This window comes from Artemia sp. Qi Xiang Cuo, chromosome 16 (assembly GCF_049724085.1).
Source record: "Artemia sp. Qi Xiang Cuo chromosome 16, ASM4972408v1, whole genome shotgun sequence".
NCBI lineage: Eukaryota > Metazoa > Arthropoda > Branchiopoda > Anostraca > Artemiidae > Artemia > Artemia sp. Qi Xiang Cuo.
This window is the reverse complement of record NC_142809.1, coordinates 27,860,994-27,888,013: the sequence shown is the minus strand read 5'-3', so window position 1 is coordinate 27,888,013 and position 27,020 is coordinate 27,860,994. Positions and strand designations below refer to the sequence as shown.

At 32.1% G+C, this 27,020-nt stretch overlaps 1 protein-coding gene across 1 annotated transcript; it reads right to left on the bottom strand.

Moving 5' to 3' along the window:
- Positions 1 to 26,955, bottom strand: LOC148942745 (uncharacterized). Its single transcript, XM_089102109.1, has 3 exons — positions 26,851 to 26,955; positions 21,388 to 21,564; positions 1 to 755 (listed from the first exon to the last, which is right to left on the bottom strand). The coding sequence occupies exons 1-3, from the start codon at positions 26,851 to 26,853 to the stop codon at positions 519 to 521; spliced, it is 417 nt and encodes a 138-aa protein (XP_088958235.1). The 5' UTR covers positions 26,854 to 26,955; the 3' UTR covers positions 1 to 518.
- Positions 26,956 to 27,020: the final 65 nt, after the last annotated feature.

Genomic DNA, 27,020 nt, shown 5'->3' with positions numbered 1-27,020 from the left:
TATAATCAATAAAATTTATTATAAAAATATTACCATCTATATAATGCCATATACATAATACACAAAATTACAATAACTTAAATCAAAACATGAAATGCCGACCATTTCTACGTTTATGATTGCTAACTTTTATTTGGGGCCTCCAATACAAATTAAAATCGACTGTCAGAGGTTCCATGTAATATGGAGAGGCTATGAATAAAGAAATACGAAACGAATTTAAAGGGATTGAAAAGGAAAAAGAAAAGCATTTATCACAGAAAATCATACATATAAGATTTTTTATACGGTTAATTTACACTATGCAAATACATCAAACTAGAGCTAGGATATCTCGATAAAGAATTCATTACGACCTGTCAAGCTAGCACGTCCTGACGACGTTCAAGTTTCCTTTCCATTCAAAATTTTATCTTGTGAAAATTGACCCTAAGCTCTAGCATCTATATAATAAATATAGATTAAAGACGAAAAAAGAAAAAAAAACTGTAATTTCTCAGGAACCCTTCGTATTTCGTTTAAAGGCTGTATTTTCTGACACGTGTAAGGCCAGGGGGATCATATTCAGCTTGAGGAGCTGAATAGTCCGATGCGTAGTGCGAGTCAGCATAACTTTCGGACTGCCATGTTTTATACGGTCTGAAGAATTCTCCTTGACGTTTTGACTGGTTTCGCACCGGGAACAAGGCTGGTGATTGCCGGGCCCTGATTCTCTGAGAGCCGGGTAATCGTGGGCTATCCAATTGCTGTGTTCTCTGAAAATAAAATGATCATTTTTTATTATAGTATACGTGTTTTTAAATAAAGCTAAATTTGTTGCAATTTAAAGGTAGCACTCATTAAATTTTTTAGCTAGACGCATTTTTCCTTGACAGTTGAAAATTTTATGGTTTACTAATAAAATTAGGCACACATAGACAAAATGAAGCAGATAGGAAGAGTCGGGATGGCGTGAAAAACAAGCAGGAATACGAACAAATAAACGTTACCCAATAATAAGGACACCTAATCATGGCCGTGTTCAATTGACATGCATATCTTGGACGTGATATGCATATCTGTTACTCTCCTCTACCAGAAATTTATGCCTAGACCCTTGATTGTGCATTAGAAAAACAAAAACAAAATTTTAATGAAAGTACAGGGCGATATTAAAACGTAAAACGAAAAAAAGTAATTCGTATATGAGGAGGGCTGCACTCTCCCACACCCCCACTCCTTACGCTAAAGTTTTATAGTGCTATGCTGAAAATACTTTCTTTTTCATTCGAATCACCCTTGCGCATGAGTAATTGCTCTTAAAAGCATTTGGGATAAAAGGCCAAACTTAAGCACACAGAGGGAGGGGGGGTATAAGATTCTCTGTATACCCTATTGAAAGGAAGGTTACCACTCCTCAAACTCCTCAAACCTGGCTTTTCAAATTAATGTATAACTTTTGAAAAACAATGGTTCATTTTTGGGGCCCACTTCTTGGGAGTTTAGGTACCCTCCCCCACATAAAAGAATTGATACTTTCAACCCTAGCATAAAATGTAACGTTATAAAGGCTATTTCAGCAGTCCTCAGAGCCTTGGCTGGGTTACATCTTGGCCGTGTTCGTGCCAAAATTACTGTTTAACGAGCAAAAATCATGGGGCATGGGATTTTTCTGGACGTAGTATTTGTCCTAGAATTATAAACACACATTCGAGTGAACACTCTTCGAATCGTGTAGGGCCGCGGACTTGGAAGGGTAAAAAATTCCGTGTTTTATTGATAGTGGTTTTAGGACTTTCATACATGTTGAATTTTATTGCTCATTTTCCATCAGGCCTACTTTTGGGGGGGGGGGGGAGAGGAGAGTTCAGTTTATAAAATTATACCAATTTTCGTTTGCTAAACTCTTCTGATAAGCAGCTTCAAACCTAATAGAATTTTTGTTTCTGTGGACAAGGGTCGTTCTTCACTTTGAGTTTGTTGCTACGAATTATTTAATCCAAGGATCTCTTAACCATGAATGAGGCCAATACTTTTCGAAAAAGATAATCATCGCAGAAAAAGTGCATTTATCCTAACATTTAAGAGGGGGAGGAGATGTCCCTGAAGCACCAAAAATGAATTAGAGCGTCATCAGTAGTATCTATATACACAGTCCTAAAAATACATGAAAAAATACATGGAATTACACAAGAACCGGGACAAGAAAACCTACGCCTGAGGCACTACAGTATCACATGGACATTGCAAAAAAAAAGCTGGTAAGGTATAGAGTGATTAAACACGTTTTGAAACTAGATGCTATTTGCATGCCAAAAACTGGATGCTACAATCAGAATTGTTTGATTGACAGTTGCAAAAAGGGATAAGGGATTCGCGAATTGGACTGTACGAACGTTATTAATTGAATAATAGGAAAAAAAACAGAGCTAGATAACATTTGCGGATTGGATCGTATTAAGATGGAGAAACAAAAAGGGATGGTCTTATGACTTGACCTACCTTTACTTCTTCGATGTGTACTGTATAATACACAAGTGGTGTTTGAACAGTGTTGTCAATTTAAAATAAAGTTTAACGAGAAATGGGTGAAAAGTGTTTTGGGGGAGATGGGTTGATTGGCAGAAAGATGTATTAGCATAGTTATAGTGGAGGGCGAGTTGCTAGCGAAAAACCCGTTTGGATGAGTTGAAATAATATTTTTTAACGAGAAATAGCTGAAAAGTGTTTTGGGGGATATGGGTAGATTGTCAGAAGGATGTATTATCGTAGTTATAGTGGAGGGCGTGTTACAACCAAAAAAACCGCTTGAAGGACTTAAAATAAAATTTTTAACGAGAAATGAGTTAAAATTGTATTGGGGGAGATGTGTTGATTGGCAGAAGGATGTATTAGAGAAAATCGCCTAAGTATCGAAAAATGGGGAAACACCCTCCAAAATTCGGCAGGAATGGAATTGTCTTGGGGGGAATTTTCCATGGAAAAGGGGGAGGGTATTTTTACGTGAAAACAACTTCAACCATGGCCCGCCCCCTGCGATCAGAAATTAAATTATAAAAAAGTTTCTTCACCTCTTGAATACACAATGCAGAAATTTCATTCAAGAAATTACAAAACAATTGTAAGTAAGTAACAATGTCTCTGTGTGTGTGCAAGGTAGAGCAATTTCCTCACAAATTCCACTATTTAATACAAAAGTGTAATAGATATGAACCCTACAAGAAAACCCACGCCTGAGGCACTACAGTATCAAGTGGACATTGCAAAAAAAAACGAGATATTTATAATAAATTTGGAACAATATCAATCTTTGGAAATGGTTAACGATAAAAATTGTAAGTAAGTAACAATGTCTCTGTGTGTGTGCAAGGTAGAGTAATTTCCTCACAAATTCCATTATTTAATGCCAAAGTGCAATAGATATGAACCCTACAAGAAAACACACGCCTGAGGCACTACAGTATCACGTGGACATTGCAAAAAACGAGATATTTATTATAAATTTGGAACAATATCAATCTTTGGAAATGGTTAACGATAACAAACATGTTTTCAACCAGATGGGTTTTTGAAAGCACATTCAGCATGGTGTGTTTTTTTTTTTGCCTTTGACGTTTTTTCTGATTGGAACAATATCAATCTTTGGAAATTGTTAACGATAAAAAACATGTTTTCAACCAGATGGGTTTTTGAAAGCACATTCAGCATGGCGTGTGTTATTTTTGTTTTTGTTTTTTTGGCAATTGACGTTTTTTCTGATAACAAGTACCATTCATTGCGATCGTGTAGGTGTGTTTTATCTGAAACCTATGATTTGGGATGCTATTTGGACTTTTCAGAGCTAGGATTCTTAGTCTCTCATAGGTGTTTGTTGTCTGAAACCTATACTTTGGGGTGGGTAGTTTACTATTTCCGGCTTTTATGCGCTAGGTTTCATAGCCTTTGGTATTTGGGCTTTATGTTTGGGATGCTATTTGGGCTTTTCAGAGCTAGGTTTCTTAGTCTCTCATAGGTGTGTGTTGTCTGAAACCTTCAATTTGGGGTGGGTAGTTTGATATTTCTGGCTTTTCAGAGCTAGGTTTCTTAGTCTCTCATAGGTGTGTGTCGTCTGAAACCTATAGCTTGGGATGCTATTTCTGGCTTTTATGCGCTAGGTTTCATAGGCTTTTGTATGTGTGTGTTGTCTGAAACTCACAGTTTGGGAGGCTATTTGGGCTTTTCAGAGTTAGGTTTCTTAGTCTCTCATAGGTGTGTTGTATCTGAAACCTACAATTTGGGGTGTGTATTTTGTTATTTTTGACTTTTCTGAGCTAGGTTTCATAGCCTTTTGTAGGTGTGTATTGTCTGAAACCTATAATTTGGGGTGCTATTTGGGCTTTTCAGAGCTAGGTTTCTTAGTTTCTCATAGGTGTGTGTTGTCTGAAACCTACAATTTGGAGTGGGTAGTTTGCTATTTCTGTCTTTTCAGAGCTAGATTTCTTAGTCTCTTAAAGATGTGTGTGTTGTCTAAAACCTACAATTTGGGATGGGTAGGTTGCTATTTCTGGATTTTATGCGCTAGGTAATAAACAATTTCTGTAAAATCTGAGCTAATGAGGGTTTTTGGCCGTAAAATCTAGTTTTTTGTAGGAAAATTATGGAAAATATAATTCTCTGGTTCAAATCTGAAACTTTAGTCTATTTTTGGATCAAAAAATAAAACTATTTCTATAAAATCTGAGCTAATAAGGGTTTTGACCGTAAACTCTAGTTTTTGTAAGAAAATTATGGAAAATACAATTCTCTGGTTCAAATCTGAAACTTAATTCTATTAACTATTTCTGTAAAATCTGAGCTAATAAGGGTTTTTGGCCATAAACTCTAGTTTTTTGTATGAAAATTATGGAAAATACAATTCGTTGGCTCATAGGTGAAAATTAAGTCCAGTTATGAATCGTAAAATAAACTATTTCTATAAAATCTGAGCTAATAAGGGTTTTTTGCCGTAAACTCTAGTTTTTTGTAAGAAAATTATGGAAAATACAATTCTCTGGTTCAAATCTGAAACTTAATTCTATTAACTATTTCAGTAAAATCTGAGCTAATAAGGGTTTTTGGCCGTAAACTCTATTTTTTTGTATGAAAATTATGGAAAATACAATTCGTTGGCTCATAGGTGAAAATTAAGTCCAGTTATGGATCGTAAAATAAACTATTTCAATAAAATCTGAGCTAATGAGGTTTTTTTGCCGTAAACTCTAGTTTTTTTTAAGAAAATTATTTTTTTTTTATTAGTTTATTTTTCGATCTAAAAATAGACTAAAGTTTCAGATTTGAACCGGAGAATTGTCTTTCCCATAATTTTCTTACAAAAAACTAGAGTTTACGGCCAAAAACCCTTATTAGCTCAGCTTTTACAGAAATAGTTTATTTTTCGATCCAAAAAATAGACTAAAGTTTCAGATTTGAACCAGACAATTGTATTTTCCATAATTTTCTTGCAAAAAACTAGAGTTTACGGCAAAAAACCCTTATTAGCTCAGATTTTATAGAAATAGTTTATTTTACGATCCATAACTGGACTTAGTTTTCACCTGTGGACCAACGAATTGTATTTTCCATAATTTTCATACAAAAAACTAGAGTTTACAGCCAAAAACCCTTATTAGCTCAGATTTTACAGAAATAGTTAATAGAATTAAGTTTCAGATTTGAACCAGGGAATTGTATTTTCCATAATTTTCTTACAAAAACTACAGTTTACGGTCAAAACCCTTATTAGGTCAGATTTTATAGAAATAGTTTTATTTTTCGATCCAAAAATAGACAAAGGTTTCAGATTTGAACCAGAAAACTGTATTTTCCATAATTTTCTTACAAAAAACTAGAGTTTACGGCCAAAAACCCTTATTAGCTCAGATTTTACAGAAATAGTTTATTTTTCAATCCTAAAATAAACTAAAGTTTCAGATTTGAACCAGAAAATTGTATTTTCCATAATTTTCTTACAAAAAACTAGAGTTTACTGCAAAAAACCCTTATTAGCTTAGATTTTATAGAAATAGTTTATTTTTCGATCCATAACTGGACTTAATATTCACCTATAAGCCAACAAATTGTATTTACCATAATTTTCTTACAAAAAAACTAGAGTTTACGTCCAAAAACCTTTATTAGTTCAGATTTTACAGAAATAGTTAATAGATTTAAGTTTCAGATTTGAACCAGAGAATTGTATTTTCCATAATTTTCTTACAAAAAAGTTGAGTTTACGGCCAAAAACCCTTATTAGCTCAGATTTTATAGAAATAGATTATTTTACGATCCATAACTACATTAAAGTTTCAGATTTGAACCAAAAAATTGTATTTTCCATAATTTTCTTACAAAAAACTAGAGTTTACGGCCAAAAACCCTTATTAGCTCAGATTTTACAGAAATAGTTTATTTTTCGATCTAAAAATAGACTAAAGTTTCAGATTTGAACCGGAGAATTGTATTTCCCATAATTTTCTTACAAAAAACTAGAGTTTACGGCCAAAAACCCTTATTAGCTCAGATTTTACAGAAATAGTTTATTTTTCGATCCAAAAAATAGACTAAAGTTTCAGATTTGAACCAGACAATTGTATTTTCCATAATTTTCTTGCAAAAAACTAGAGTTTACGGCAAAAAACCCTTATTAGCTCAGATTTTATAAAAATAGTTTATTTTACGATCCATAACTGGACTTAATTTTCACCTATGAACCAACGAATTGTATTTTCCATAATTTTCATACAAAAAAACTAGAGTTTACAGCCAAAAACCCTTATTATCTCAGATTTTACAGAAATAGTTAATAGAATTAAGTTTCAGATTTGAACCAGAGAATTGTATTTTCCATAATTTTCTTACAAAAACTAGAGTTTGCGGTCAAAACCCTTATTAGGTCAGATTTTATAGAAATAGTTTTATTTTTGATCCAAAAATAGACAAAAGTTTCAGATTTGAACCAGAAAATTGTATTTTCCATAATTTTCTTATAAAAAACTAGAGTTTACGGCCAAAAACCCTTATTAGCTCAGATTTTACAGAAATAGTTTATTTTTCGATCCAAAAATAGACTACAGTTTCAGATTTGAACCAGACAATTGTATTTTCCATAATTTTCTTACAAAAAACTAGAGTTTACGGCAAAAAACCCTTATTAGCTCAGATTTTATAGAAATAGTTTATTTTTCGATCCATAACTGGACTTAATTTTCACTTATGAGCCAACGAATTGTATTTTCCATAATTTTCTTACAAAAAACTAGAGTTTACGTCCAAAAACCTTATTAGTTCAGATTTTACAGAAATAGTTAATAGAATTAAGTTTCAGATTTGAACCAGGGAATTGTATTTTCCATAATTTTCTCCATAACTATTTTCCATAACTATTTCTGTAAAATCTGAGCTAATAAGGGTTTTTGGCCGTAAACTCTAGTTTTTTGTAAGAAAATTATGGAAAATACAGTTTTCTGGTTCAAATCTGAAACCTTTGTCTATTTTTGGATCGAAAAATAAAACTATTTCTATAAAATCTGACCTAATAAGGGTTTTGACCGTAAACTGTAGTTTTTGTAAGAAAATTATGGAAAATACAATTCCCTGGTTCAAATCTGAAACTTAATTCTATTAACTATTTCTGTAAAATCTGAGCTAATAAGGGTTTTTGGCTGTAAACTCTAGTTTTTTGTATGAAAATTATGGAAAATACAATTCGTTGGTCCACAGGTGAAAACTAAGTCCAGTTATGTATTGTAAAATAAACTATTTCTATAAAATCTGAGCTAATAAGGGTTTTTTGCCGTAAACTCTAGTTTTTTGCAAGAAAATTATGGAAAATACAATTGTCTGGTTCAAATCTGAAACTTTAGTCTATTTTTGGATTGAAAAATAAAACTATTTCTGTAAAAGCTGAGCTAATAAGGGTTTTTGGCCGTAAACTCTAGTTTTTTGTAAGAAAATTATGGGAAATACAATTCTCCGGTTCAAATCTGAAACTTTAGTCTATTTTTAGATCGAAAAATAAACTAATAAAAAAAAATAATTTTCTTACAAAAAACTAGAGTTTACGGCAAAAAAACCTCATTAGCTCAGATTTTATTGAAATAGTTTATTTTACGATCCATAACTGGACTTAATTTTCACCTATGAGCCAACGAATTGTATTTTCCATAATTTTCATACAAAAAAATAGAGTTTACGGCCAAAAACCCTTATTAGCTCAGATTTTACTGAAATAGTTAATAGAATTAAGTTTCAGATTTGAACCAGAGAATTGTATTTTCCATAATTTTCTTACAAAAACTAGAGTTTACGGTCAAAACCCTTATTAGGTCAGATTTTATAGAAATAGTTTTATTTTTGATCCAAAAATAGACAAAAGTTTCAGATTTGAACCAGAAAATTGTATTTTCCATAATTTTCTTATAAAAAACTAGAGTTTACGGCCAAAAACCCTTATTAGCTCAGATTTTACAGAAATAGTTTATTTTTCGATCCAAAAATAGACTAAAGTTTAAGATTTGAACTAGACAATTGTATTTTTCATAATTTTCTTACAAGAAACTAGAGTTTACGGTCAAAAACCCTTATTAGCTCAGATTTTACAGAAATAGTTTATTTTTCGATCCAAAAAATGGACTGAAGTTTCACATTTGAACCAGAGAATTGTATTTTCCATAATTTTCTTGCAAAAAACTAGAGTTTACGGCAAAAAACCCTTATTAGCTCAGAATTTATAAAAATAGTTTATTTTACGATCCATAACTGGACTTAATTTTCACCTATGAACCAACGAATTGTATTTTCCATAATTTTCATACGAAAAAACTAGAGTTTACAGCCAAAAATCCTTATTAGCTCAGATTTTACAGAAATAGTTAATAGAATTAAGTTTCAGATTTGAACCAGAGAATTGTATTTTCCATAATTTTCTTACAAAAACTAGAGTTTACGGTCAAAACCTTTATTAGGTCAGATTTTATAGAAATAGTTTTATTTTTGATACAAAACTAGACAAAAGTTTCAGATTTGAACCAGAAAATTGTATTTTCCATAATTTTCTTATAAAAAACTAGAGTTAACGGCCAAAAACCCTTATTAGCTCAGATTTTACAGAAATAGTTTATTTTTCGATCCAAAAATAGACTAAAGTTTCAGATTTGAACCAGACAATTGTATTTTCCATAATTTTCTTACAAAAAGCTAGAGTTTACGGCAAAAAACCCTTATTAGCTCGGATTTTATAGAAATAGTTTATTTTTCGATCCATAACTGGACTTAATTTTCACCTATGAGCCAACGAATTGTATTTTCCATAATTTTCTTACAAAAAACTAGAGTTTACGTCCAAAAACCTTATTAGCTCTGATTTTACAGAAATAGTTAATAGAATTAAGTTTCAGATTTGAACCAGAGAATTGTATTTTCCATAATTTTCTTACAAAAAACTAGAGTTTATGGCCAAGAACACTTATTAGCTCAGATTTTACAGAAATAGTTTATTTTTCCATCCAAAAATCGATTAAAGCTTCAGATTAGAACCAAAAAATTGTATTCTCGATAATTTTCTTACAAAAACTAGAGTTTACGGGCAAAAACCCTTATTAGCCCAGATTTTCATGAAACAGTCTAATTTTAGATCCAAAAATAGAATTAATTTTCAGATTTGAACCGGAGAATTGTATTTCCCATAATTTTCTTACAAAAAACTAGAGTTTATGGCAAAAAAGCCTTATTAGCTCAGATTTTATAGAAATAGTTTATTTTACGATCCATAACTGGACTTAATTTTCACCTATGAGCCAACGAATTTTATTTTCCATAATTTTCATACAAAAGACTAGAGTTTACGGCCAAAAACCCTTATTAGCTCAGATTTTACAGAAATAGTTAATAGAATTAAGTTTCATATTTGAACCAGAGAATTGTATTTTCCATAATTTTCTTACAAAACTCGAGTTTACGGTCAAAACCCTTATTAGCTCAGGTTTTATAGAAATAGTTTTATTTTTCGATCCAAAAATACACTAAAGTTTCAGATTTGAACCAGAAAATTGTACTTTCCATAATTTTCTTACAAAAAACTAGAGTTTACGGCCAAAAACACTTATTATCTCAGATTTTACAGAAATAGTTTATTTTTCGATCCAAAAATAGACTAAAGTTTCAGATTTGAACCAGAAAATTGTCTTTTCCATAATTTTTTTTACAAAAAACTAGAGTTTACGGCCAAAAACCCTTATTAGCTCAGATTTTACAGAAATAGTTTATTTTTCGATCTAAAAATAGACTAAAGTTTCAGATTTGAACCGGAGAATTGTATTTTCCATAATTTTCTTACAAAAAACTAGAGTTTATGGCAAAAAAGCCTTATTAGCTCAGATTTTATAGAAATAGTTTATTTTACGATCCATAACTGGACTTAATTTTCACCTATGAGCCAACGAATTGTATTTTCCATAATTTTCATACAAAAAACTAGAGTTTACGGCCAAAAACCCTGATTAGCTCTGATTTTACAGAAATAGTTAATAGAATTAAGTTTCAGATTTGAACCAGAGAATTGTATTTTCCATAATTTTCTTACAAAACTAGAGTTTACGGTCAAAACCCTTATTAGCTCAGATTTTATAGAAATAGTTTTATTTTTCGATCCAAAAATACACTAAAGTTTCAGATTTGAACCAGAAAATTTTACTTTCCCTAATTTTCTTACAAAAAACTAGAGTTTACGGCCAAAAACCCTTATTAGCTCAGATTTTACAGAAATAGTTTATTTTTCGATCTAAAAATAGACTAAAGTTTCAGATTTGAACCGGAGAATTGTATTTCCCATAATTTTCTTACAAAAAACTAGAGTTTACGGCCAAAAACCCTTATTAGCTCAGATTTTAAAGAAATAGTTTATTTTTCGATCCAAAAAATAGACTAAAGTTTCAGATTTGAACCAGAAAATTGTATTTTCCATAATTTTCTTGCAAAAAACTAGAGTTTACGGCAAAAAACCCTTATTAGCTCTGATTTTATAGAAATAGTTTATTTTACGATCCATAACTGGACTTAATTTTCACCTGTGAACCAACGAATTGTATTTTCCATAATTTTCAGACAAAAAACTAGAGTTTACAGCCAAAAACCCTTATTAGCTCAGATTTTACAGAAATAGTTAATAGAATTAAGTTTCAGATTTGAACCAGGGAATTGTATTTTCCATAATTTTCTTACAAAAACTACAGTTTACGGTCAAAACCCTTATTAGGTCAGATTTTATAGAAATAGTTTTATTTTTCGATCCAAAAATAGACAAAAGTTTCAGATTTGAACCAGAAAATTGTATTTTCCATAATTTTCGTACAGAAAACTAGAGTTTACGGCCAAAAACCCTTATTAGCTCAGATTTTACAGAAATAGTTTATTTTTCGATCCTAAAATAGACTAAAGTTTCAGATTTGAATTAGACAATTGTATTTTCCATGATTTTCTTACAAAAAACTAGAGTTTACGTCAAAAAACCCTTATTAGCTCAGATTTTATAGAAATAGTTTATTTTTCGATCCATAACTGGACTTAATTTTCACCTATGAGCCAACGAATTGTATTTTCCATAATTTTCTTACAAAAAACTAGAGTGTACGTCCAAAAACCTTGATTAGTTCAGATTTTACAGAAATAGTTAATAGATTTAAGTTTCAGATTTGAACCAGAGAAATGTATTTTCCATAATTTTCTTACAAAAAAGTAGAGTTTACGGCAAAAAACCCTTATTAGCTCAGATTTTACAGAAATAGTTTATTTTTCGATCCAAAAATAGACTAAAGTTTCAGATTTGAACCGGAGAATTGTATTTTCCATAATTTTCTTACAAAAAACTAGAGTTTATGGCAAAAAAGCCTTATTAGCTCAGATTTTATAGAAATAGTTTATTTTACGATCCATAACTGGACTTAATTTTCACCTATGAGCCAACGAATTGTATTTTCCATAATTTTCATACAAAAAACTAGAGTTTACGGCCAAAAACCCTTATTAGCTCAGATTTTACAGAAATAGTTAATAGAATTAAGTTTCAGATTTGAACCAGAGAATTGTATTTTCCATAATTTTCTTACAAAACTAGAGTTTACGGTCAAAACCCTTATTAGCTCAGATTTTATAGAAATAGTTTTATTTTTCGATCCAAAAATACACTAAAGTTTCAGATTTGAACCAGAAAATTGTACTTTCCCTAATTTTCTTACAAAAAACTAGAGTTTACGGCCAAAAACCCTTATTAGCTCAGATTTTACAGAAATAGTTTATTTTTCGATCTAAAAATAGACTAAAGTTTCAGATTTGAACCGGAGAATTGTATTTCCCATAATTTTCTTACAAAAAACTAGAGTTTACGGCCAAAAACCCTTATTAGCTCAGATTTTACAGAAATAGTTTATTTTTCGATCCAAAAAATAGACTAAAGTTTCAGATTTGAACCAGAAAATTGTATTTTCCATAATTTTCTTGCAAAAAACTAGAGTTTACGGCAAAAAACCCTTATTAGCTCTGATTTTATAGAAATAGTTTATTTTACGATCCATAACTGGACTTAATTTTCACCTGTGAACCAACGAATTGTATTTTCCATAATTTTCAGACAAAAAACTAGAGTTTACAGCCAAAAACCCTTATTAGCTCAGATTTTACAGAAATAGTTAATAGAATTAAGTTTCAGATTTGAACCAGGGAATTGTATTTTCCATAATTTTCTTACAAAAACTACAGTTTACGGTCAAAACCCTTATTAGGTCAGATTTTATAGAAATAGTTTTATTTTTCGATCCAAAAATAGACAAAAGTTTCAGATTTGAACCAGAAAATTGTATTTTCCATAATTTTCGTACAGAAAACTAGAGTTTACGGCCAAAAACCCTTATTAGCTCAGATTTTACAGAAATAGTTTATTTTTCGATCCTAAAATAGACTAAAGTTTCAGATTTGAACTAGACAATTGTATTTTCCATGATTTTCTTACAAAAAACTAGAGTTTACGTCAAAAAACCCTTATTAGCTCAGATTTTATAGAAATAGTTTATTTTTCGATCCATAACTGGACTTAATTTTCACCTATGAGCCAACGAATTGTATTTTCCATAATTTTCTTACAAAAAACTAGAGTGTACGTCCAAAAACCTTGATTAGTTCAGATTTTACAGAAATAGTTAATAGATTTAAGTTTCAGATTTGAACCAGAGAAATGTATTTTCCATAATTTTCTTACAAAAAAGTAGAGTTTACGGCAAAAAACCCTTATTAGCTCAGATTTTACAGAAATAGTTTATTTTTCGATCCAAAAATAGATTGAAGTTTCAGATTTGAACCAGAAAATTGTATTTTCCATAATTTTCATACAAAAAACTAGAGTTTACGGCCAAAAACCCTTATTAGCTCAGATTTTACAGAAATAGTTTATTTTTCGATCTGAAAATAGACTAAAGTTTCAGATTTGAACTGGAGAATTGTATTTCCCATAATTTTCTTACAAAAAACTAGAGTTTACGGCCAAAAACCCTTATTAGCTCAGCTTTTACAGAAATAGTTTATTTTTCGATCCAAAAAATAGACTAAAGTTTCAGATTTGAACCAGACAATTGTATTTTCCATAATTTTCTTACAAAAAACTAGAGTTTTCGGCAAAAAACCCTTATTAGCTCAGATTTTATAAAAATAGTTTATTTTACGATCCATAACTGGACTTAATTTTCACCTATGAACCAACGAATTGTATTTTCCATAATTTTCATACAAAAAATTAGAGTTTACAGCCAAAAACCCTTATTAGCTCAGATCTTACAGAAATAGTTAATAGAATTAAGTTTCAGATTTGAACCAGAGAATTGTATTTTCCATAATTTTCTTACAAAAACAAGAGTTTACGGTCAAAACCCTTATTAGGTCAGATTTTATAGAAATAGTTTTATTTTTGATCCAAAAATAGACAAAAGTTTCAGATTTGAACCAGAAAATTGTATTTTCCATAATTTCCTTATAAAAAACTAGAGTTTACGGCCAAAAACCCTTATTAGCTCAGATTTTACAGAAATAGTTTATTTTTCGATCTAAAAATAGACTAAAGTTTCAGATTTGAAACAGACAATTGTATTTTCCATAATTTTCATTCAAAAAAATAGAGTTTAAGGCAAAAAATCCTTATTAGCTCAATTTTTATATAAAAAGTGTATTTTTCAATCCATAACTAGATTTACTTTTCATCTATGAGCCAACAAATTGTATTTTAAGTAATTTTCTTACAAAAAAACTAGAGTTTACGTCCAAAAACCTTTATTAGTTCAGATTTTACAGAAATAGTTAATAGAATTAAGTTTCAGATTTGAACCAGAGAATTGTATTTTCCATAATTTTCTTACAAAAAAGTAGGGTTTATGGCAAAAAACCCTTATTAGCTCAGACTTTACAGAAATAGCTTATTTTTCGATCCAAAAATAGACTAAAGTTTCAGATTTGAACCAGAAAATTGTATTTTCCATAATTTTCTTACAAAAAACTAGAGTTTATGGCAAAAACCCTTATTAGCTCAGATTTTACAGAAATAGTTTATTTTTCGATCTAAAAATAGACTTAAGTTTCAGATTTGAACCAGAGAATTGTATTTCCCATAATTTTCTTACAAAAAACTAGAGTTTACGGCCAAAAACCCTTATTAGCTCAGATTTTAAAGAAATAGTTTATTTTTCAATCCAAAAAATAGACTAAAGTTTCAGATTTGAACCAGACAATTGTATTTTCCATAATTTTCTTGCAAAAAACTAGAGTTTACAGCCAAAAACCCTTATTAGCTGAGATTTTACAGAAATAGTTAATAGAATTAAGTTTCAGATTTGAACCAGGGAATTGTATTTTCCATAATTTTCTTACAAAAACTAGAGTTTACGGTCAAAACCCTTATTAGCTCAGATTTTATAGAAATAGTTTTATTTTTCGATCCAAAAATAGACAAAAGTTTCGGATTTGAACCAGAAAATTGTATTTTCCATAATTTTCTTACAAAAAAACTAGAGTTTACGGCAAAAAACCCTTATTAGCTCAGATTTTATAAAAATAGTTTATTTTACGATCCATAACTGGACTTAATTTTCACCTATGAACCAACGAATTGTATTTTCCATAATTTTCATACAAAAAATTAGAGTTTACAGCCAAAAACCATTATTAGCTCAGATTTTACAGAAATAGTTAATAGAATTAAGTTTCAGATTTGAACCAGAGAATTGTATTTTCCATAATTTTCTTACAAAAACTAGAGTTTACGGTCAAAACCCTTATTAGCTCAGATTTTATAGAAATAGCTTTATTTTTCGATCCAAAACTATACTAAAGTTTGAGATAAGAAACAAAAAATTGTATTCTCCCTAACTTCCTTATAAAAAACTAGAATTTACGGCCGAAAACCCTCATTAGATCAGGTTGTAAAGAAACAATCTCTTTGTCGATCCAAAAATAGGCTTAAGGTTCAGATTCGAACCAGACAATTGTATTTTCCATAATTTTCTTACAAGAAACCAGAGTTTACGGCAAAAAACCCTTATTAACTCAGATTTCATAGAAATAGTTTATTTTTCGATCCATACCTGGACTTAATTTTCACCTTTGAGCCAACGAATTGTATTTTCCATAATTTTCTTAAAAAAAACTAGAGTTTACGTCCAAAAACCTTTATTAGTTCAGATTTTACAGAAATAGTTAATAGAATTAAGTTTCAGATTTGAACCAGAGAATTGTATTTTCCATAATTTTCTTACAAAAAAGTAGAGTTTACGGCAAAAAACCCTTATTAGCTCAGATTTTATAGAAATAGTTTATTTTTCGATCAAAAAATAGACTAAAGTTTCAGATTTGAACCAGAGAATTGTATTTTCCATAATTTTTTTACAAAAAAACTAGAGTTTACGGCCAAAAACCCTTATTAGCTCAGACTTTACAGAAATAGCTTATTTTTCGATCCAAAAATAGACTAAAGTTTCAGATTTGAACCAGACAATTGTATTTTCCATAATTTTCTTAAAAAAAACTAGAGTGTATGGCTAAAAACCCTTATTAGCTCAGATTTTAGAGAAATAGTTTATTTTACGATCCATAACTGGACTTAATTTTCACCTATGAGCCAACGAATTGTATTTTCCATAATTTTCATACAAAAAACTAGAGTTTACGGCCAAAAACCCTTATTAGCTCAGAATTTACAGAAATAGTTAATAGAATTAAGTTTCAGATTTGAACCAGAGAATTGTATTTTCCATAATTTTCTTACAAAAACTAGAGTTTATGGTCAAAACCCTTATTAGCTCATATTTTATAGAAATAGTTTTATTTTTCGATCAAAAAATAGACTAAGGTTTCAGATTTGAACCATAGAATTGTATTTTTAATAATTTTCGTACAAAAAACTAGATTTTAGGACCAAAAACCCTCATTAGCTCAGATGTTACAGAAATAGCTTATTACCTAGCTCATAAGATCCACAAATAGCAAACTACCCACCTCAATTTGTAGGTTTCAGACAACACAAACATCTATCAGAGACTAAGAAACCTAGCTCTGAAAAGCCAGAAATAGCAAACTACCCACCCCAAACTGTAGGTTTCAGACAACACACACCTATGAGAGACTAAGAAACCTAGCTCTGAAAAGCCCAAATAGCATCCCAAACTATAGGTTTCAGACAATACACACCTACAAAAGGCTACGAAACCTAGCTCAGAAAAGTCAAAAATAGCAAACTACACACCCCAAATTGTAGGTTTCAGATAACACACACCTATGAGAGACTAAGAAACCTAGCTCTGAAAAGCCCAAATAGCATCCCAAACTATAGGTTTCAGACAACACACATACAAAAGGCTATGAAACCTAGCGCATAAAAGCCAGAAATAGCATCCCAAGCTATAATTTTCAGACACCACACACCTATGAGAGACTAAGAAACCTAGCTCTGAAAAGACAGAAATAGCAAACTATCCACCCCAAATTGTATGTTTCAAACAGCCCAAAACTAGGAAATAATAAGACTCTGCGCTCTGACAGGCCTATATAGCACCCCAGACAAAATGTTTCAGAGGACACCAAAAAACCAAGGGCAATGAGAACTCGCTTATGAACGCCGAAAATATCGGAATGTTCACCCCAAAGTGTACGCTTCTTACAACAAACACCTATGAGAGATTACGAATCCTAGCTCTGAAAAGCCCAAATAGCATCCCAAATCATAGGTTTCAGAACTTTCAGATAACAAACACCTACATGATCGCACTGAATGGTACTTGTTATCAGAAAAAACGTCAATTGCCAAAAAAAAGAAAAGAAAATAACACACGCCATGCTGAATGTGCTTTCAAAAACCCATCTGGTTGAAAACATGTTTGTTATCGTTAACCATTTCCAAAGATTGATATTGTTCCAATCAGAAAAAACGTCAATTGCAAAAAAAAAAAAAAAAAAACACACCAAGCTGAATGTGCTTTAAAAAACCCATCTGGTTGAAAACATGTTTGTTATCGTTAACCATTTCCAAAGATTTATATTGTTCCAAATTTATAATAAATATCTCGTTTTTTTTTGCAATGTCCACGTGATACTGTAGTGCCTCAGGCGTGGGTTTTCTTGTAGGGTTCATATCTATTACACGTTTGCATTAAATAGTGGAATTTTTTAGGAAATTGCTTTACCTTCCACACACACAGAGACATTGTTACTTACTTACAATTTTTATCGTTAACCATTTCCAAAGATTGATATTGTTCCAAATTTATAATAAATATCTCGTTTTTTTGCAATGTCCACGTGATACTGTAGTGCCTCAGGTGTGTGTTTTCTTGTAGGGTTCATATCTATTACACTTTTGCATTAAATAGTGGAATTTGTGAGGAAATTGCTCTACCTTGCACACACACAGAGACATTGTTTACTTACTTACAATTGTTTCGTAATTTCTTGAATGAAATTTCTGCATTGTGTATTCAAGAGGTGAAGAAACTTTTTATAATTTAATTTCTGATCGCAGGGGGCGGACCATGGTTGAAGTTGTTTTCACGTAAAAATACCCTTCCCCTTTTTCATGGAAAATTCCCGCCAAGACAATTCCATTCCTGTCGACTTTTGGAGGGTGTTTCCCCACTTTTCGATAATTAGGCAATTTTCGCTAATACATCCTTCTGCCAATCAACCCATCTACCTCAAAACAATTTTCCCCCATTTCTCGTTAAAATTTTTATTTCAACTCATCCACATGGGTTTTTTGCTAGCTACATGCCCTCCACTATAACTAAGCTAATATACCCTTCTACCAATCAAGCCATATCCCCCAATACACTTTTCAGCCATTTCTCGTTAAACTCTATTTTAAATTGACAACACTGTTCAAACACCACTTATGTATTATACAGTACACATCGAAGAAGTAAAGGTAGGTCAAGTCATAAGACCATCCCTTTTTGTTTCTCCATCTTAATACGATCCAATTCGCAAATATTATCTAGCTCTGTTTTTTTTCCTATTATTCAATTAATAACGTTCGTACAGTCCAATTCGCGAATCCGTTATTCCTTTTTGCAACTGTCAATCAAACAATTCTGATTGTAGCATCCAATTTTTTGGCATGCAAATAGCATCTAGTTTCAAAACGTGTTTAATCACTCTATACCTTGCCAGTTTTTTTTTTGCAATGTCCATGTGATACTGTAGTGCCTCAGGCGTGGGTTTTCTTGTCCCGGTTCTTGTGTAATTCCATGTATTTTTTCATGTATTTTTAGGACTGTGTATAGATAGATATATAGATAGATAGATTTATTTTCCATATACCAGTAAATTAATAACATAACAATCTACAAATCCCCACAAAGGCTCCATGGCCTGTAGGAGGGGGATTATGAAAAACTCACATTAACATTAAACATTTAAACATATAAACATAACATTAATATTTAAACATATAAACATAAGCATTTGAACTCTTGACATGTAAAGCATTTGCTTAATAAAACGAAAAAAAAAAAAAAATAAGGAGAGTTCACTAAATAAGCTTTATCAAACTACAGTGAATCACAACATCTATATAAAAATAGGAGAGTTCACTAAATAAGCTTTATCAAACTACAGTGAATCACAACATCTATATATATATAAAAAAAAAAATAATAATAGTAAAAAAGCAGAATTAAATGAAAAAAACTATTGGCAGCAGGCAAAAGTAAAGAAAATTAATCACATGAAAACAAATATTTTTTTACTAGTCTTTTGAAGGTGCCAAACGAGTGGCATTCTCGAGCCGAATCAGGAAGGGTGTTCCATGTCAAATGACACGCAACAAGAGGATTAAAATCGGATGTTATTGTTGGTGTATGGGAATTTGGATATTTAGAGAACTACAGAGTTGATAATTTGACCGATCAGATGCAAAAGAAGACGTAAACCTAATGGACCTAGGATTATCACCATGGAGCTGAAGAAAAGCGAAAGCCGCACAGGAAAGAATATAAAGATTTTTAATATCAAGTAACGGTTTAGTTGCCGAACGATTTACATCCTGGATAAGATTTATAGCTTTATCATAAGTATTCGAAAGTGGTTTGAGAAAAGAAGGGAAAGTAGACATCCATATGACTGAACAATAGGAAACATAAGAATGAATTAAGCTATGAAATAGGATTCTTAGAATTAGCCCTGGAAAGATATGTTTTAGTTTTCTTAGAATACCGAGGTTTCTGCATACCTTCATTTTAATCAATATGGTGTTTAAAAGATAAATTTTCATCTAGGTGGACACCTAGGAAGCTGACATGGCCATCTTTTGGTCCATTAATAAAGCCTTTGGATATATGAATTTCAGATAATTAAGGACAAGCCTGGAATATACAAGAAAAAACTAAAAAAATAGTTTTAGAAATATTTAAGGTAAGAGAGTTAGCATCAAACCAAATTGAAACTCTCTCAAAGAGGTCCACTAACTTTGTACAAACCTCATCCTCTGTTCTCCCAAAAGTAATAAGGGTGGTATCATCGGCAAAAGTAACAAGAGAATCCGAGGTATGCAAACTATAGTTGTGGGTAAGGGAGACTGTTGGATGACATAGACGACAGCAATAAAGAGGATTTTTATTTCTAGCTGCAAAAATTAGGTCATTTATATAAATTAAAAACAGTGCCGGCCCTAAAACTGACCCTTGAGGGACCCCCTGGTCAACACTTGATATAGATACTACACGTATATAGATACTACTGTCATCATCATAAGGGTTTCCAAGGAGGCTTCTTCAAAACAATTATTTTTTATAGGGGACATGGATGCAGGCAGGAAGCCACGGGATCAATACCCATACAAAAAAAGACGGTATTTAAAATCGTAAATAAATAGAAAAGTGAGTAAAATCCCCGTTCGGTAAAAACAAAGTTCCCGGTATTACTCCCCCTCTCCTCATGGGAAAGCTTCCTGGTTGTCCTCGAGATGCCCCTCAACTATCCATCGTTTGTACTGGTAAGAAGATGAATCTAATCTCTTATGTAAACGGAAATTATTCCCGGCAATATGGTTGAATCTACCATCTTGCAGCACTCATATTATAGGCTTAGTCCTGAAATATTCCCGGAAATGAAGAGAGATCAGACATTAAAAACCTCATTTTATAATTATCGGAAGGACCACGGAGAGTTTGAAAATTTGAGCATAAAAATGAACTTTAAAGTCTTCAAGATCCTCCCCCCCCCCCCCAAACACACACCTAGGGAAAGATCCACAAGCCTCAAAAGATATATTTTTTGCAATTTGGATGGGCTACGCGTTTCTTTGGGAGTAAATTCCCCACCACTTGATATTACCGTCTCTGAAACTGGGAAGCTCTATATATATCTTTTTGATAGTTTTAAATAGATTGGTTATTTAAAGATTTTCAATCGTTATCTCTTTCTCACTCTTTCGGGCAAAATTGTTATTTTGTGCAACAAAATGGCAAAAAAGCGACGCTTTGCTGTTACACGATTTTTTCTACTTAAAACAGATACTAGAGATTTTAATTTCCGTTTGAGTCAGCCTTCTCGAGGCTCCTCGCGACCAATGGTTCGATACGATCACTCTTGGGAAAAAAAAAAAAAATCTGAATTTGATAGTGTAAATTTCATCAAGATCGTTCACTGTTTTTGGGGTGTTTCGCCTCTTTTTAGAAAGTGAGGCACATTGTCTTGATTCTTTGATGTATGTATTAACATTGTTATTAACATTGTTTTGTGTTTTTAGGTTCTGTTTGATAAATAATCGCTCATGTAATAATAATGATAAGTGAAATACACAATATATGAGTGAGAATATAATAAGAGAGAAACCTATAATAAGGGAACGTAAATATAAATTTACCATACCTCGTTTACAGGAAGCTCATTCACTGCGTCCCTAAATACAAACTGGCCATTATCTGAACGGCTCTCTGGCTCTATTTGAAACTCATCACGGTATAAGGGCTTCTTTGGAAGTCGCCGAGGAGCAGCCAAAGAAATTGTCACCACTCCAGAAATTAAGAAAGCTTGTAGGAATCCTTTCTGGAATAATTTTAGCATTAAGTATTAGCCTTCGAGAATATAAAAAGCTTGTTCAGATTTCATATTTTTTTCTGTTTTTTTTTCTTTTTTACTGCGTCTCCGAACTGCATCACTGAAGATTTTTTTTTTTTTTTTTTTTTTTTGCTTGTTCGAATAAATTGCAATTATGAATGTAAAATTAATATGAATGATATAGCTCGGGTAAATTGTAAAGTTCGGCTTTTTTTGTAAGTCTGAATAATCTGACGAACGAATTTTATTTATCAGGTTTTTTTAAGAATTTTTTTCAGTACGAGCCATAAATTTGAACAAATGAAATTAGTTTTGTATTGTGTAATGTCGCTTTAAATTTCTGAAAATTTTAGATTTTATTAAAATTGCATTCATCTGCCTCAAACTAATACTATTATTTATTACTACTAACAACTCACTGCAGTACCAAGCCGCCTAAGAACAACACAGCTACGCACGGTTCTCCTCCGTCACATTTTATTCAAAGCCTCCCTCTTAACACCCTACCAAAAAGTTCCCATTTCCCTTAAATCTTTCCTTACGACATCTTCCCTCCCAATTCGGGGACGTACTGCGTTTTGTTTGGCCCTAGATAGTTCACAGACAATGACGATCTTTGACAATATGTCATTCTTCAGCTGCAGAACATGTTCTAGCCATCTCAACCTTTTTTTTTCATTATATCCCTAGGAAATGGGATTTAACCACATATTTAGTACAGCTTTATGTTAGTAAAAAAAGGTAAGTATGACATCACTAGACCCTTGAGGTCCAAATAGGTGGTGCTGATCTCCTTTTCGGGTCCAAATCGGCGGTGCTGATCTCCTTTTCCTCGCCCTTACAGATTTATGGTCAGTCAGTTGTGCACTGACTGATACTAATAAAGTAATAACAAACTAATAAATGAAAGCCAAATTTGTAAGGAAACACAAGGGGTGTGAGATGTGAAAATCGTCAGGAAATAGACCGAGAGACTGTCGAGGGCGAGCTAAGTTATATTTGAGGAAATTACTTCTATTACAAGATGGTCAATTTTGTCCTTGGGTGAATTCCCCAAAAATAACCAATACGACGATCAATTGAGCTATAACACAAGACGACCACTCTTGCCATACGACTCGTTTTATTATACAGTATACTTGTTTTTTTACAAAAATTATATTAGAAGGTTTTTTATAAATTATGTCTAATTTACAAGCTATACTTAATGTGTATATACTTAAGGATTATACTTGAAGTATCAAAAAGAATTATCAGGATACATCAAGTATACATATTCAAGCAATAATTATGAGAAACACAAAAAAGAAAATGAGGCGTTTTTTCATTTGTGTTACCCGTTTATTTGTCGTTTACAACAGCTACCGGGTGCTACCATTTCATCTAAATGTCATTTCGGCTATATATTTGCACATCAGGGGGTTGGGGGTAAAGCATAGCATATATTAAATACGTAACCTAACCTAGGTACCCTTTCCGCCCTAAACCCCAAAAAACTAAAGTTTTAAAATTTGTCGATGTCCTGACGGTTAGTGGTTCTGACCGATTTTTTTGTCGATGTTATAACAGATTTTGTCGGTGTCCTGACAGTCGTCATGACGGTTAGATGTTTTGGCGCCTTCCCAGCAGCTATTACAACACTAATTTGGGAATTTCAATATCCTCTGTTCGAACAAACTGTAAAGCTGATTTGGTTTGCAGCAATATTTACAACCACGTGAAGAGCTAAACACAGATCGTAACAAAAACTTCAAGAAATACGTTTCCCAAGAAACTGTTAAGCAAAAATATTTCACCAATTGAAATCTGTTGGGAACTCAAAACTTCCCTAGATCCAACTCTATAATAATCTATAATTGTAAAAACAAAATTTGTGAGTGAAACGCTGTTGGAAAGAATGTTTTTGAAAAGGAGCATGAAACTGCTCGAAAACGGAGTCACCTCAAAAATCACCTCAAAAATTCAGGTTGAAAAAGCCATTGTTGAAAATCCGTAGCCGAGGAACTTTGTGTTATGAGCCTTTTCTTTAACCACTTTAAAGCATGTTCTATTAGAAAAGTCGCATTACATTATATTGTTCATTTTTTAGTTTTATAAAGGGATGAGATGAGGTAAAGCTAACATGAAATAGGCCTGTTTCAGGGACATTTTCCGTGGAAAACTGCCCAAGAATTAAAAATAGTTCGCATTCCTCAGCCTTTTATTAGATGAACATTTCTGGTTATACGAGGACAGCAAACAGTTCTTTCCTAACCTACCAAACATCACCTAATTCTGTGTCTTGCTTAATTTTTTGGAAAACTTGTAGGGTATGACCACTTTTAAAGGAAAGAAGTGAATAAAATAAAAGTAGTACCATTATATTCCTTATTTTATGCTCGTCGCAAATATCATGGTCACTTTTCTGACAATGCCCCCCCAACCCCCAATGATGGTCTAGGATATTGCCCTACGAAAAAAACAAAAAATTAATATTAAAACAGTGAAATTCTTATTCAGATTATTATGTTGGTGAGATTCTAGATTAAGAGTTTTTGTTGATTTTGGAGGGTATTTGAGTTAGGTGAATGAAACTCCCAGGAATTAATCCAGAGCCTTAATAATCTCCGGGAGAGTAAACTCAAGCACCTACCTCATGTCCTTCCTGCTCCAAAGAGCACTGCTCTTTGATGGCCTTTTACAGTCTTTGCTTTACAAAAGTTAAACCTTGAAAAACCGACCTACTGCTAAAATGAAACACAAGAAAAGTTTTTTGTTCCTCACGTCTTTGCTCAATATTTATTTACAAGGTTTTAGAGATCGGTAAATAAATTTTTGTAAATTTAGGGAAAAAACTTTTTTGGCTTAAAATTCCACTGTAGAACTAGGGTCAATGAAAAATAAGATTGAAAATCCAAAATTGTAATTGAAACCGACACTTCGATAGCCTAATGTATGCCCAGTAATGTGGGCAATCTACTAATCCCTAATAGTAAGAAACGGGTAGGGACAGCAGCTTGACAACATGTTCGTATTGTATTGTTTAGGCCTTGGATTCATTCCTAAAAGTTTCATTCACTCAGCCCAACCACTTTTCGAGATAGCAAGAAATCCCTCAACTAGAACTATACCAATCATGTTTTCTTCTATGGTTATTCGCATTTTTAAACCATTTTAATATAATATTTTTATCCAGGAATTCTATTGCAATCATTTAGACGAAATCTTTTTCATGTATCAAGGATGCAAAAAACCTGTTAACAAAGAAAGCATGACGCATCACGAGATGAAAAGCCACGAAGAAATACGTTATTTAGGGCTACTTTTACACCCATCACAGAGAGTGGAGTAGCTCATAAAAGCTACCATGATATCAGGGTTGCCACCGTCAGTATGATTTTTCTAGATCTAGTAAAATAAAAAAAAATTAGTAAATTTAGAGGATCTAGTAAATTTCCCGAAATCTAGTAAAAAGTCATGATTTACTGGAAACAAAACTTTTGTTATTTTTCATGAATTCAGGGGAAAAAATTAGGGTCCATTCATTACAAATCTGATTTCGATTACGTTAGATATTATGGCTACTGTTGCTCTCATTTTTGCGATTTCGCGTTAACCCTAGAGCTTAAAAATCTCTACTTTTCTCGCGGCTTCTTCTTGAAATTCGCTTTAAAAGGCAAACTATTTAAAATCAGGACTGGTATACCGGCTTAATTTTTTTTCAGAAAAATTTTCCCAGATTCTCATAACAGCTGCTACGGTTGTTAGTTAGCTTTTTCCCTTTTTAAAGACGCTGCTGGAAAGAAATTTTTTCCATACTTGCCCAAGTTCTTTCTGACTCTGCAGCTTGCCCCATTCAAGGTCTGGAGCACAGAGACAGTTCTCGATTTTGTCGGTCATCAAAACCAAAAACCGGAATAGGCTAAATGAATCGAGTTCTTCGTCCCTGATGAAAACGAAGAAACTTGTTCTCAGGTCGTCAAGTGGAGTACATGACTGGGTGATCCGCAGCGATTTGACTCGGGCTACCAAGAAATGGAAACAAGTAGATCCCTTCAGTCAGAATTCGACAGAAGCGGATACTTTAAATTCGGATAAGGCCGAGAACGATTAAAGCCTTTTAAGTGTGACTTTTTTTAATTGCGAATAAATATTGTTCTTCTTACTTTTCGATTTGTATGATTTGCCTGACCTGAAGACTATCGACACAATGGTATTTTTTAAAACTAATTATTGTATTTTATATAAGTTTTCTTTTTCTTGGCAGCCCTAGTCCGATTTGAGGTGCACTTTTTAATTCATATAATTTTACAACTAAACCGGTAGCCGATTACGTCATTTCTGTTTTGAAGTGACATAGATTGTATTGGTTTTTGATTCCCTTGAATACGAACGAGAGAGAATCCAGAAAAAATCAATTAAAAAAAACTTAAAATAATTGCTTTAAAATCTGCCAGAAATCTTTATAAGCAGCTAATCCCTTATTTAAACACCAGCCCAATTAGTGTTTTAAAGCTGGCAAATTTCCTCTTAAAAATGCAAAATTGAAGGATATAGGTTTCAAAACTAAAAACAGAAACTGGGGGACAAATTTCAAAAGCCGTCACGTTCAAACACACCTCAGATTCTAAGCACTCCATCGCCTGAATTGCTTCGTGATTATGAGTTGTGGCTGTTTTTCTTCTTTGATTGTTTTTTACTTTTTCAATATATCTGAACTTTATGACCTGAAGACAATTGATAAATTTAAAGCCGGGATTCACCAGCAGGATTTCCAGAATCCAAGATTCCAGGCTATTGTTTGACGTCTTGGATACACCGCATCTGGAATATGAAGCCTATCCACTAGTACTTACAAATAATCCCAAAAAAAGGATTTTTGAACTTATAGGTTTCCGGAATTTTCAATCATACTATGAAAAGGAAAGAAAAGAGAAAAGGAGCAAAAGAGAAAAAAGGAAAACAGATTTTGAAAATCCTATTGATTATCTTCCTGTAGTAAAAATCGATGCTTGATGGTGCGCGTGAAAAAAAAAATTTGAGGATTTAGTAAAAATAGATGCGATTTAGTAAATTTTTCCTCTCAGATTCAGTAAATTCTTCCAGGCCAGGGTGGCAACACTGCATGATATATTGAAAGAACGTAAAATAAAGAATCTTATCGTAGTACTTTTATATTATGAACATGTTTCCTTTAGAAGTGGTCATGCAGCAAAAGTATGCCAATTTTTCCTTAGCTAAATAACTATCTTCTTAAAATTTACAAAAGGCTAAGATGAAGAAATTTTTACAAACCATTTTTGGTCAATATATCCTTAAGTCTTGGAGAGAGACACGATATAGACTGAAATCACACGGCTGGTTGCAACAGTGCTTTTGAAGCAGTAAAGACAGTGCCAGGGGCACTCAAGGATCAGGAAGCAAAATTATTCGAAACATCAGCTGACTCGTGAAAGTCCTTGGCT

Coding starts and splice junctions, on each gene's coding strand:
- LOC148942745 (XM_089102109.1), bottom strand. Junction 756..21,387: donor ATGAGCTTCCTGTAAACGAG/GTATGGTAAATT, acceptor TTTTATTTTCAG/AGAACACAGCAATTGGATAG.